At 43.8% G+C, this 14,921-nt stretch overlaps 1 protein-coding gene across 1 annotated transcript in view; it reads left to right on the forward strand.

Moving 5' to 3' along the window:
- The window catches only part of QRSL1 (glutaminyl-tRNA amidotransferase subunit QRSL1), a 54,851-nt gene extending 46,218 nt beyond the window's left edge, over positions 1–8,633 (forward strand). The window contains exon 11 of the mRNA XM_044290260.1: positions 8,393–8,633. Coding sequence (XP_044146195.1) covers positions 8,393–8,604 — 212 coding nt within the window. The 3' untranslated portion in view covers positions 8,605–8,633. The remainder of the gene's footprint in view (positions 1–8,392) is intronic.
- The last annotated feature ends 6,288 nt before the right edge of the window (positions 8,634–14,921 follow it).

Consider the following 14,921-nt stretch of genomic DNA (forward strand, 5'->3'; position numbering starts at 1 on the left):
CAGCAGTCACGTACCATATACCTGCATGTCACCACTGCAGTCTGTAGACAAGCAATTGCAGGAAGACCAGAACGGCAGTGGAGAAAGAGGTAAGTATAGCATTGTTTTTTTGTTTTATTTATTTATTTCAGACCTTTTCAGGGGCTTGTCAAAGACTTATAATTATCTCAGACAAACCCTTTAAGAATGGCCTTGAATACCATATGCATGGTATTTTTACATTACAGTTGATTAATATCCCTCATATGAAGTGAGTTTCAAGCTGTGATAATGTGGTTTAGGTACACATGATTTAGGGTACATTTAGATCTGCGTTGTTGTTTTTTTTCAATTTTTCTGCTCCTTACTAGGAATAGAAAAGCTAAAAAAAAACTGCAGCACTGGATCTGTCTTATGACTTAAACAAACATCGCCTTGCATATCCATAAAGGAACCAGCATTTTACTGGGCTAAATAACACAGCTTTTTTAACAGAATCTTCAACGCAGATGTGAATTAAACCTTACAGCTGTAGCACTGATGTTTTAAACCTCTGGGACCCACACTTATTTCTAGACCGGAGCCCGCAAAGTGAAGGAGAGCAGACTGCTCATGCATGGCTACCCTCAATTCATATCTATAAGGCCTCATGCACACGGCCGTTGTTTTGGTCCGCATCCGAGCCGCAGTTTTGGCGGCTCGGATGCGGACCCATTCACTTCATTGGGGCCGCAAAAGATGCGGACAGCACTCCGTGTGTTGTCTGCATCCGTTGCTCCGTTCCGTGGCCCCGCAAAAAAAATATAACCTGTCCTATTCTTGTCCGCGCATGCGGACAAGAATAGGCAGTTATATTAAAGGCTGTCCGTGCCGTTCCACAAATTGCGGAACTCACACGGACGCCATCCGTGTTTTGCGGATCCACGATTTGCGGACCGCAAAAAACGGAACAGTCATGTGCATGAGGCCTAAGACTGCTGAAAATAGCCAAGCGCTGACTTAGCTATTTCTATTAGCCCCATAGAAGTGAATGGAGTGGTGGCCGCATTTGCACAGTGTGCTTCCCATTTATTTCTATGGGACTTCTAAAAATAGCTGAGCCGGGGGGCGTGGCCTGGCTGGCAATGTGAGGAGACGTGCGCCTTGAGCTCCGGAGCGGCAACTAACAATATCCTCAGGCATCCTGGGGCTGGAGCCTCCAAATCAACAGGAAGGAGGTCGGAGACGGTGGACAAGTGCCCCACAAGTGTTTTCAGCCATGACCCACACAACAAGGAAAGATCAGGAGGGCGCGGGTCCAACTCCGGCTAAGCAACATGGCGCCGCCGCGTCAACTAGGTCAGCAGACGTGGCCTCCCACCTGGAACAATTAGGACAGCAGGGGAAGATAGAGGGAACAGAAATACGCCCTCATATGTATGTCTCCAGGGGAAAATGCGATTGCCAAGATGGCCCCCCCCCCCGTGGAAGAGGCGGGAGTTGATGAAGGGGGAGCTTGTGTAGCTTCACTTACACAGCCCTTGACACAGTCACAGTTATCTAAATATGCTCTGCCACAAGACTCAGAGCCTACAAATAAAGATATATTTCTGGCAGTACAAAGCTGCATCTCTGCATTAATGACCCTAAATACATCTATGGGGTCCCTTCAAGAAAGTGTATCTTTTATCCGGCAAGACGTAAGAAAAGTTAATCAGCGTGTTGCTGGGGTGGAGGAAAGAGTGGGTCTTTTGGAAGATCAAGTACCCCCTGTAAAACGGGACCTGGCCAAGGTTATACACATCATCACCCTTCTTATAAATAAAACGGAGGATTTGGAGAACAGATCAAGCCGTAATAATCTTCGCTTGGTAGGAGTAAAGGTAGAAGGGGTTAATGGTACGCTATTCTTTAAGGAGTGGTTCAAGGATAAGTTTGGTCAAAATTCCCTGTCTCCGTTATTTGCAATTGAACAGGCACATAGGGTGCCATTCTGCCCCCCACCACCAGGGGCACCCCCCACACCAATTCTGCTTAGGATCCTGCATTTTCAAGACTGGTACATTATTCTCCGCAATGCAAGAGATCATGCGGATCTAACTATCCATGGCAATAAGATATCCATTTTTCCAGACTTCTCGGCGGAGGTCCAAAGAAGACGGGCAAAATTTCTGGATGTTAAAAAACACCTAAGAATTAAAAATGTGCAGTACTCTATGCTCTATCCCTCCAAGCTACGTGTAGTCGCTGGCGGGAAGATTCACTTCTTTGAATCGCCTGAAGATGCCACCCGCTGGATGCACCTACATGAGAGCTCTGGGACTGGCTGAACATTTTTCTGGGACTGGCTGAACATTGGATCAAAATTTGAAAAAGGGGTCTGTCAATGAGGACATCACAGCGGTCACCATAGTATAACGATGAGTATTTTGGCATCCATGTACTTCACTCTGCATCACACTACTCTCCTCTTTTAGTTAAGATATATTGCCGGATGGTCAGTTATAATGAGCAGACTGATGTCCCTAGCCGTCACTCTTCTTGATTAGTTATCTGCTTCCTTTTTATATCTCTATATTACATGACCAAAAAGCCGCTTGTTACATTAGAATTGTTGCTGCTCTGGGTACTATGTTTAAAAGATACCCTTATATTCATAGTGCACCTGTTCGATTGCATTGCACTGTTGGGGGCGGGTCCCTGGTGCCGCCTCTTCTTGTTTATCCGCTACAGAAAACTTTTGTGCTCCATGTCCCCTTTTTGGGACAAAAGGAAAGTTTCTTTATTGGAGTTCTTTTTTATTATATTTTTTGTACTGGGGGGGACTTTGCGGAGAGACGACTTACCTTTTTGTTTAGCTGGCCACTGGATAGAGAATAATCTATATGGTCGTAAATAACCTACGTATATCTATTATTTTCTAAAATATGGCTGGTAAGACTCAGGTCATAGTGTGGAATTTTAGAGGCATGGTTGATGCCACAAAGCGTCAGGCAGTTTTTATGGCTATGCAACTGCACCAACCGGCCATATTGTGTCTCATAGAAACACATCTGTCTAAGCACTCTTAGAGACTACTTAGTAACTCCTAGATCTTGCATGCTGCCTATCATTCCACCTATTCTTCACATGCTAGAAGGGTTAACATTCTGGTACACAATGCTTTGCCTTTTGAATGCTACTCTTCAGAGATCGATCCTGATGGGAGATATGTTTGCTAATATTGCTCTATATATAAAGTACAATTAAAGTATTTGGATCCCTCCTTGAAATTTCATCAGGACCCCACTCTAACGGGTACCCCGGAGACCTCATTGGCAAAGCTATTGCGCGAACTGGATCTTCATGATCTGTGGAGAATCCGATATCCAGATACACGCGAGTATTCCTGTTTTTCAACATTTTATAACTCTCTCTCTCCAGAATAGATTCGCCTATTGGGTCCTTGGAGGCTTCATAATTTATCTCCGGTATAGAATACCTACCACGTAGTTTATCAGACCACTCCCCTATCCGACTGGAAATGCATCTGGTGAGGGGCGGGGAACGTAGTGGACCCTCTCTCTGGAAACTTAATCCATTCTGGATCCAGCAATTGGATGAGGGGGAACTCCTGACAGAGCAGATCAGATAATTTTTTCTCTCTAATGTAGGTTCAGCAGCATTATACTCACGATCTGGGACACCATGGGGATGATCTGGGACACCATGAAAGCCTATGTCCGGGGTTTATACATACAAAAAATTTTAAGGCGGAAAAATAAAAGTAGGGAACTTTCAAACTCTTTGCAGCGGGAGGTAAAAGACTCTGAGGCTGCTTATATGGAGGGAGGCACAGGATAAATTGAAGGAACATCTGACCCATACTGCAGACAACAAACAGTTTTTCCTGTGCGGGCAGTTTACTGGCCAGAGTGGTCTGCTGGCAGGAGGGCCCATCTAGAATAATGTCTATTAGAACTAAAGAAGGAATCCACTCTACAGATGACTCTGTTATCCTTAATAAGTTTTATAGATATTACAAGGAGTTATACACTTCAAAACTAAACAAGAAAGCTAGTGACCTTAAGTCCTATTTTGCCAAAATACCTATACCAATGCTGTCACCAGAATCAGCCCGATATCTGGATGAGCCCTTAGAAATGTAGGAACTTAGAGCGGCTCTTGGGTCTTTTCCTAACAAGAAGGCCCAGGGCTCTGGTGGTCTGCTGACTGAATTCTTTAAATGTTATCAGGAAACTCTTCTCCCTCACCTATTAGACTCACTTAAAGATGCTTTGCGATTGGGAAAACTACCTACATCCATGTGGGAGGCGGTGGGGGTGGTACTTCCAAAGCCTGGGAAGGACCTAACTTTACCAGACTCCTATAGGCTCATCTCCCTTTTAACTGCTGATGGGAAAATAATGCAAAGGTACTAGCCAATAGCCTGAATAAAGTGATTACCTCCATTATACATGAGGATCAGTCGGGATTTATGCTGGACAAGAGTACCTCCATTAATCTTCGGAGATTATTTCTTAATCTCCAGAGACCGATGGACACTGGGGGCTGCCGCGCGGTGGTGTCCCTCAACGCTGACGCTGGCCAGAATTAGGGCAAACGGGGTGTGTGCGTCTCCCGATTGGAGAGGGTTTCCACTGGATCCCCTGGAGGAGAGAATCTCCCTATATGCTGATGACATGCTGATATATACAGGAAATATAGCACACTCTATCCACCCAATTATGAACTGCATCACCGAATTTGGAAAGCGTTCCGGACTAACAATTAATTGGGATAAGTCAGTGATCCTTCCTCTTGACCCCCTTCCACTACAGTTGGATTGGACGCAGATTCAGCTACAAATCGCGCATAGCTTTAAATATTTGGGGATCATGATAACACCAACAATCACAGATTATGTTAAGGTAAATATGGACCCCCTGAATCATAAATTTACAGAAAAGGTAAATGCCTGGTGTAAACTCCCTTCATCAGTAGTTGTCGGTGCAATCTAATTAAAATGATGCCGATGCCTCTATTACTGTTTGTATTACATAATTCTCCTATATGGATCCCTCAAAGGGTATTTTACAAGATCTAGGGTATTTTTTGCTCCCTAGTATGGAAAAAACAGCAGCCTAGAATCCATATGGAGACACTACAAAGGGGTAAGGAGGAGGGGGGCCTTTCTCTGCCGAATCCATGGCTGTATTTTATAGCCGCACAGGTACAGCATCTCAAGGGATGGGGATAATATACTAATTTGGGGCCCCCAGCTAGGATAGCGTCATTTATTATGAAACAAAGAATACCCATTTCTATGGCGGCCTGGGGAAAACTGCAGACATGGCCTGGGAATTATCCCACAATATCACTAATAGCAAAAATTTGGTCTAAATTTAAGGACTTGGACTTGGTTGGTGTCCAGGGTCTATATGATAATACGCCTTTATGGCGTAACGCACGGTTGTCTGAGATATTTAGGTTAGAAGGTTTTTCTCCATGGGAAGATAAGGGTATTTTCTCACTTCATCAAATTCAGAAGGAAGGTGTTATGAAATCGTTTGCACAACTACAACAGGAATTTGCTCTTCCGCATACTGTGTTTTTTCAATTCTTACAATTGAGGCATGCGTACCAGGCGCAGTTCAAGGAAGGCGTATCAATGTCACCATCCCCTCCAATAGTGCAGCAGGTAATGCGCAGTGGCAGTTCTAAGGGATTTATCTCTATGATCTATAGGCATCTGTTTGACAAAACTACATCGTGCTGTCTACCTATCAAAGATAAATGGGAACGTGATGTTGGGACTATTACGCAGGAGCAGTTGGATAATGTCCTCGCATTAAATCCTAGCTTAGTAAAGCCCAGCGTCTCTCCCAATTGTATTTGAAACACAGAGTAGGGGTGGGCGATATGCGATATAAATTTGTGCCACGATATGGATTTTGTGCATATCACCTATATCGCCAGACCGCGATATGACCACGGAGCGGTAGTGAAGATCGGTTACCATGGCAGTCAGGAGTCCTGGCTGCCATGGTATGTTAGTGAGCAGCATTATGCTCACGTGCGCCGTGGCCACCGGTCGCTCCTTCTTCTGTCTGTGCGGCGCATTGCTAATGCTTATAGCATTAGCAATGCGCCGCACAGACCTATGAGAAGAAGGAGCGCCCGGCGGCCACGGCGCACGTGAGTATAATGCTGCTCACTAACTTACCATGGCAGCCAGGACTTCAGTAGCGTCCTAGCTGCCATGGTAACCGATCGGAGCCCCAGCATTACACTGCTGGGACTCCGATCGGAACTGCCCACTGCCACCAATGATGGGGAGGAGGGGGACCCTGTGGCCACTGCCACCAATGATTAATACTGGGGAGGGAGGGAGGGTGGGTTTGAGTTACCAGAGGGGGCTGATAAGAGGGAGAGGCTGGGGGGCGGATCAGGGGCTGGGGGGCTGATCAGGGGCTGGGGGGCGGATCAGAGGCTGGCTGCCATGGTCAGCTCCCTGCTGTTGTGTGCACAAAGAACAGGGCAGCAGGGAGAGTGTAAAGTCCTATTCACCCTAATAGAGCTTTATTAGGGTGAATATGACAAGGGTTCTAGCCCTTAAGAAGGGTAATAGTTATTAAATAGAAAGTAAAAAATAAAAAGTTTACCCCCCCCCCCCCCCGAAATATAGAAAACAATATATCGCGATATATATTGCATATCGCACATGCTTAAAATTATATCGCAATATAGATTTTAGGCCATATCGCCCACCCGTAACACAGAGTATACAAAACCCCTGTATTTCTACACAAGATGGGTATACAACCGAACTCATGCTGTCCCCAATGTGGGATGGAGGAGGCTTCTTTGATGCATATGTTCTGGGAATGTCTTGAGTTAGGACCATATTTGAAAGAAGTTTTGAAGATAATTGCCCAGACAACCTAAATACAGCTAGTGAGTGATTTGAGATTATGCATACTATGGATGTGATAAATGGTGATAGTGGAATAATGTTAAGTATACAAAGACTACTATTTTAAGCTAGAATATTAATAGCTAAACATTGGATAGAACAGAACCCACCCACTAAACGGGAATTTATTAGTAGAATTAACAACATACTGAGATAGGAAAGAGGAATATATTTGAAAAGAAGATGCCCAGCCAAATTCCTAACTATTTGGAAGCGGTGGCTTTCTGCACTAGGGCAAGTATAGTGAGTTGAGGAGAACCCTAACATAAATTAAATAGGAATAGCTGTTTGGTCCTGACATTTTGGACTAGGTACCTATTTAAAGGTATATATAGTGTTTATATTATGCTCGCCAAGCATCACAACATAATGTTTTTCTAATATGGGATAGAAAGTTCGTCTCTCTGCAAGAAAGTTGGGGTGGGGTGAGGAGTTATTACTGTGTGTATGTATTGCACTTTTTCTTTTTTTTCTTTTTTTGTACTCAACAACTATGATTTGTATTTTTGAGAATGACAAGATATGCAATATTTGTAATTTGGTAACATTTTATTATACGGTAATTGGAATGATGTTAACTATTTCTTTGTACAAGAAATGTATGTAATTTCTTTGTTCTTTATTTTCAATAAAAATTATAAAAAAAAATAAAAAAAATAGCGTTGCCAGCGGGCAGTTAGTTTTGGCACTCCCACAGAAATGAATAGGTGCCCGTGGGCTGTCTGCTGTCCTCCACTTAGCGGCCTCCGTTCTAAAAATACAGTAGGTGTGGATCTCAGAGGTGGGACCCGCACCTATCAGACATTCGTGGCATATCCTAGCAATATGCCACCAATGTAAGAGATGGGCCAAGCTGTATTTTTTTGTCCATGTGCTATCTTGTGTGTACAACGGAATACAGGCAGATAGCACAAGGACCCATAGAGAGAAGTGGTGCTACTCACCATTTTTTACTTAGAGTATGGCCTATTTTGGACCATGTAGACTGAAAACCCCTGTAGACTATTGTCTCCTTGAGCCGTTAGGTCCATGTTCTACATGGACATACAGACCTCACTGCTGTATTAAACATTGCCCATTTGTTGCTGACACAACTGACAATATTTTTTAAAGCATGGGGGAATATGTTGTACTATTTGTTATATTTAGCTTTGTACCATCATTGATGTAAAAATTGAAAATCAGACATTTCAAGCTGGCAGGTCAGCTTTGCATCGGGCAGTGTCTTGTAACTGTCACCTAACGGAGGATACAACTGGTGGCAGTTGAAGGATGGAACTGAGCATGTGCAATCAGCAAAAGAACAAACAGCAGAAAAAATTATATTGAATAACCAGGAACTATCCTACAGTTTTCATTGCATGAAATTACAAAATTATTCAGATCCAGGTACTGGTTTGAAAAATGTAGAATATTTTTCCTGGGACAACCCCTTTAACTCTTGCTTCAATGTTTTTTTGTTTTTTTTTCTCTCTAAAGGTGTTCCTGCAATAACCGTTCCTGCGGGCATTTCCAGTCGAGGACTGCCACTTGGCCTTCAGTTCATTGGACAGGCCTTTTGTGAACAACAGCTTCTCAGCGTCGCAAAATGGTTTGAAAAACAAACTGACTTCTGCCCCTTAGTGTTTCATAAAAATCGTGAAAATGGACACTTAGTTAAGAGACACAGTAAATCTGCTTCTTCACTGTAGTCAATAAAAAGTATGAGGTTAAAACTGTGGAACTACATGAATCTTGTTACTGCTATTCAGATTACTTTGACATAAAAATACTGTCATAGTGTATCACCTGCAAGATGTGCCGTGTAGACGGGGTGGAAATTGTGTGCTGCGTTATTTTGGTTAATTAAATATATCTTACCACTTGACCTTGCAGAAAGCTTCTGCATCAATCCAGGAGCCACCTTTTACATTTAGGACATTTACAGCTTTGTTCTGCAAGCTCAGAATATGTTCCTGTTGGAGTGTTGCCACTGTCTGAAGTATGCAAATAACAACTGTGCCAGGCAAGAGGCAGAGAGCAATCGGTTAGGAGACACAGGCCCTGAGTTATCATGCCCTCACTCCAGAATTCTGGCTTCAAAAAGTTTTAAAAAATGTTTTGGACTTGAATTTGTGCAAAAATCTTGCGAGTTTTTGCATCTTTACACCACACGCTCCAGTTTTGAAATATGGATGGAAAAGTGGGCATGGTTAGCTATGTTCATGAGTTTCACACCAGATTTATCATTAGAGGGGTTGTCTCACTTCAGTAAGTGGCATTTATTATGTAGAGAAAGTTAATACAAGGCACTTACTAATGTATTGTGATTATCCATATTGCTTCCTTTGCTGGCTGGACTCATTTTTCCATCACATTATACACTTTTCTGGAAAATTTCAGCCCGCACAACCCTTAGCAGGTGCAGATTGCTGTGGCGAAATAGAGATATAAATGTAAATACACAAAATGCAATCGCACACTGCAACCAGCACTCTGCCCTGCTTTTATGCTGGATGTTGAATAAGGCATTGGTGTACATTTTGGCCAAAGCGTAATAAGCCACTCACCACGTCAAGGTCGCCTTCATGAGTGGTCCCTAACACTAGTTCCTACCTTTTATGGGCCATGACAGCCACATAAAGTCCAGGGAGCGCAGGTACAGCATGCACGCCAAGCACACTCTGCTTTTAACCCCGTCCGGTGCCATTACAGCTTTCATCGGATCCAGGGATGCAAGTACTCGCATGCATGCTGAGCCCACTATATACTTCTCCTGGAGCCTATAAAACTGAGTCTGCTTATACAGCACCTACCAGTAGCCATTAGGCTCCAGGAGAAGTATAAAGTGGGCTCAGCATGCATGTGAGTACTTGCATCCCTGGATCCGATAAAAGCTGTAATGGCACCGGACGGGGTTAAAAGCAGAGTGTGCTTGGCGTGCATGCTGTACCTGCGTTCCCTGGACTTTATGTGGCTGTCATGGCCCATAAAAGGTAGGAACTAGTGTTAGGGACCACTCATGAAGGCGACCTTGACGTGGTGAGTGGCTTATTACGCTTTGGCCAAAATGTACACCAATGCCTTATTCAACATCCAGCATAAAGGCAGGGCAGAGTGCTGGTTGCAGTGTGCGATTGCATTTTGTGTTTTTACATTATACACTTTTCGTTTTCATGGTTATGACCACCCTGCAATCCCACATCAGTGGTCGTGCTAGCACACTATAGAAAAGAGTTCCAGCCTTTCTGGTGGCCCGTACCATCGGAGCACACATAGGCCATTGCTTTTTCTTATACTGTGCAAGCACGGCCATCGATGCTGGATTGCAGGGTGGTCGTAACCGTGGAAACGAGAAGTGTATCATGTGATGGAAAAATGAGTCTAGCTAGCAAAGGAGGCAGTATGGATAATAACAATACATTAGTAAATGGCTTGTATTAACTTCCTCTACATGATACATGCCATTTGCCAAAGTAAGACAACCCCATTAAGATAAATCTGGAGTCGCAAAAAAGTCATTGGGGGAGATATATCAGGACTGGCGGATCCAGTCTTAACAAATCAGGCGCATCTCTGCCCTGCTGTGTGCCAGAAAGGGAAGTCTACGCCAGCTACAGCCACGCCCTTTTTCTCTGCACTTTAGAAAAAAACTGCACTATATTTTCTAGACAAAAGTGTCAGATTTAAGAATGAGACAAATTTATCAACCCAGGTGCAACATTTGATAAATGTGGCATGAAGTACAACAATGCATACTCGAGCAAAATTGACTTCAAATATTCCCCTCACGATAAATTGTCCCCAGTCTTCAGTTTCACCCGCAGTCTGAGAAACCTGGAGCTGACAGCAGCAGTGCAGTGTCATACGGCAGCTGTAATACCAGTGGCGTACCATCAATAGAGGCAGACCACGCAGTCGATATTCGGCCTGTGAGGTTGGGGGGCCGGGCCAAGCTACAAGGCTCTGCCCACTTTCCGACCTGACTACATGTGCTCATAACCAGTAGCATTAGACAGATAAACCCGGGCCCCTGTCGTCCTCCTGATTCCTCCCCTCCTCCTTGCAAATGCCGCCTAATTCCTAATGGCTCCTGTCTGTCAGAACAAGTCAGATACAGCTGGCCAATAAGCAGGGAGATGCTGTGCTGCTAGCGCCACTTATTGGCCAGCTGACACTTGACCTCCGCCCTGGGCTCTGCTTCTGCCTGCATGGCGCATTACATTCCTGCGCCATTACAGGAGTAGTGACATGTAAGAGGGCCCTTATAGCTTCAGTGCAGCCTGGGGCTGGCATTCTGACAACCTGCTGGATGCTGTAGACATGTAGTGAAAAGTTACCACTCCTACTGACTCAACCAGCACCCAGCAGACACAAGTGCAGCAGTCAGCAGCACTCTGTGCTTGAATATGGGGAGGGTCTCTGTGGCCTCCACAATAGTAGCTTATTTTAAGTGCAAGGCACACAGCACCCCCGTAGAAATACAACCGCCCCCTCAACGTATTCTTAAGTTCTGAGGGGGATCCAGTCCCTGCTTCTCATTGCCGTATTAGTAATAGCCTATTTCTAATAGGGCAGTAATGGACAGGGACTGGGATCCCACTCAGAACCTGATAGATTAGACAGATGGGTAGATAGATAGAGAAAGATCCTGTGATAGGGATAAAATATTGCTGGAACATGGGCGAATAAAAATGTTTGCACATTGAACCCTTACAGGAGTGCTGCGGATTTTCTTCTCAATTGTTTGGATACTTTATTGGGATCAAGAACATGGGAACCCACACTCTTTGAACAGCTTTTTAGGAGTGCTGCTATTTCTAGATAGATAGATATTGAAAGCATAGAAGAAAACAGCAGCGTGCAATACAGCTACAAGATACTCAAATCATGCAAAAATGAGGCTGCACTCCAAAGTATGGTGAAAAGGGTGTTGGACTCGCTTTATTCCCCACACAATCTTTTAGCCCATCAAAATGACTCATTGGGCTGCTGAAATAATGCATGGGAATAATGCAGGTCTAACACCCCTTTCACTGTACTTTAGAGTAATGTCTAATTTTTGCATGTTTTGAGTACATACAGTACAGACCAAAAGTTTGGACACACCTTCTCATTCAAAGAGTTTTCTTTATTTTCATGACTATGAAAATTGTAGAGTCACACTGAAGGCATCAAAACTATGAATTAACACATGTGGTATTATATACATAACAAAAAAGTGTGAAACAACTGAAAATATGTCATATTCTAGGTTCTTCAAAGTAGCCCCCTTTTGCTTTGATTGCTGCTTTGCATACTCTTGGCATTCTCTTGATGAGCTTCAAGAGGTAGTCAACTGAAATGGTCTTCCAACAGTCTTGAAGGAGTTCCCAGAGATGCTTAGCACTTGTTGGCCCTTTTGCCTTCACTCTGCGGTCCAGCTCACCCCAAACCATCTCAATTGGGTTCAGGTCCGGTGACTTTGGAGGCCAGGTCATCTGGCGCAGCACCCCATCACTCTCCTTCATGGTCAAATAGCTCTTACACAGCCTGGAGGTGTGTTTGGGGTCATTGTCCTGTTGAAAAATAAATGATGGTCCAAATAAACGCAAACCGGATGGAATAGCATGCCGCTGCAAGATGCTGTGGTGGCCACGCTGGTTCAGTATGCCTTCAATTTTGAATAAATCCCCAACAGTGTCACCAGCAAAGCACCCCCACACCATCACACCTCCTCCTCCTCCATGCTTCACGGTGGGAACCAGGGATGTAGAGTCCATCCGTTCACCTTTTCTGCGTCGCGCAAAGACACGGTGGTTGGAACCAAAGATCATCAGACCAAAGCACAGATTTCCAGTGGTCTAATGTCCATTCCTTGTGTTCTTTAGCCCAAACAAGTCTCTTCTGCTTGTTGCCTGTCCTTAGCAGTGGTTTCCTAGAAGATATTCTACCATGAAGGCCTGATTCACACAGTCTCCTCTTAACAGTTGTTCTAGAGATGTGTCTGCTGCTAGAACTCTGTGTGGCATTGACCTGGTCTCTAATCTGAGCTGCTGTTAACCTGCGATTTCTGAGGCTGGTGACTCGGATGAACTTATCCTCCGCAGCAGAGGTGACTCTTGGTCTTCCTTTCCTGGGGCGGTCCGCATGTGAGCCAGTTTCTTTGTAGTGCTTGATGGTTTTTGTGACTGCACTTGAGGACACTTTCAAAGTTTTCCCAATTTTTCAGACTGACTGACCTTCATTTCTTAAAGTAATGATGGCCACTCACTTTTCTTTACTTAGCTGCTTTTTTTTTGCCATAATACAAATTCTAACAGTCTATTCAGTAGGACTATCAGCTGTGTATCCACCTGACTTCTCCACAAGGCAACTGATGGTCCCAACCCCATTTATAAGGCAAGAAATTCCACTTATTAAACCTGACAGGGCACACCTGTGAAGTGAAGACCATTTCAGGTGACTACCTCTTGAAGCTCATCAAGAGAATGCCAAGAGTGTGCAAAGCAGTAATCAAAGCAAAAGGTGGCTACTTTGAAGAACCTAGAATATGACATATTTTCAGTTGTTTCACACTTTTTTGTTATGTATATAATTCCACATGTGTTAATTCATAGTTTTGATGCCTTCAGTGTGACTCTACAATTTTCATAGTCATGAAAATAAAGAAAACTCTTTGAATGAGAAGGTGTGTCCAAACTTTTGGTCTGTACTGTAGATATATATAAAAAAAATAAACTTTTCCTGTACATGTACAGCGCTATGATGACGCAGGCTCAGAAATTGAGCCTGCCCCATCAGCTGTTGGTGTAAGACACTGCTACTGCTGTCAGGATTGCAGCTAGTTCCACTTCTGGATTTTAACTGGAAGTTAAACTTTTAAGATGCTGTATGGGAGGCATAGCAAGCATAATACATAAAACCCACCAAAACCACTTTTCTCAATTAAAGCAGTTTTCTTCATCAATATCACTCAACAACTGGTGTCCGCACTAATCAGCTGTAATACTTCTACTTTTTATTGTGCGGCTCATTTCTGAGTTGTGCTGGGGGGCACCATAAGTTCTTTGTACCCCTGTGAAGTACTGTAGAGCATGGATGTCAAACTCATGGCCCTCCAGATGTTGCAAAACTACAACTCCCATCATTCCCTGATAGCTGTAGTATGCCCAGGCATGATGGGAGTTGTAGTTTTGCAACAGCTGGAAGGCCACGAGTTTGACATCCCTGCTGTAGAGGAACAGAAGTGTAACTGTCATTTCAGGTAATTTTTCAGATAAGCTGTACACACAGGTTGTACATGAGGAATTACGCTATTTCTGGCCATTACATGACTTGTATACGGAATATTTTGCAGTTTTTCTCTCTGCAATCTGCTTGTAATTTTCAGTTATGGGATCATGTCTGCCCAGGCAGATTACTCGGATAAACAGGATAATCTGCTCCCTCACTCTGTGTAGTACACCCTCAGAAGCAGCAGTAGTAATGGAGGACATTATACAGCAGTACTGAGCAGTTTAGATGTGAGTACAGCAGTTAAATAAGACAGTAAATCATTTACAAACAAGCTGCAATCTCTTAGTCTCTGTGTGTATAATGTGCATACTGCATAGCTGTATGATCCCATATGATCGAAACGTCTTGAAACATCGCAGCCCTCCATACTACTCACGGCGCGACACAAGTTTCTAATATCGGAGCAATAAATGCCCGACTGGGGCAGTATTTAGTAATCTTACCAGCAGAATTATTTTCTTGCCAAATGTTGCTGGCACCTTTTTCACATTTTGGAGTGTACGATTCACAATAATTCCATCTGGCATATCTAAACTCTCAAGAGTGTGCTTGGTTTTCTCTACAAATGTGTATAATATTTGTACTGTAGAGCTGTGTGTGTATAATGTGCATGCTACAAAGCTGGGTTTGTGTATGCAGCAGACCTGAGTGTGTCTTTATCATGTGTGTACTGCCGAGCTTTGTGTATAATGTGCGTGCTGTAGTGCTCTGATTGTGTGTGTGTGTAATCATGGAGATGACATTCTAAGGT

Source organism: Bufo gargarizans, chromosome 4 (assembly GCF_014858855.1).
Source record: "Bufo gargarizans isolate SCDJY-AF-19 chromosome 4, ASM1485885v1, whole genome shotgun sequence".
In the NCBI taxonomy this organism is placed as follows: domain Eukaryota; kingdom Metazoa; phylum Chordata; class Amphibia; order Anura; family Bufonidae; genus Bufo; species Bufo gargarizans.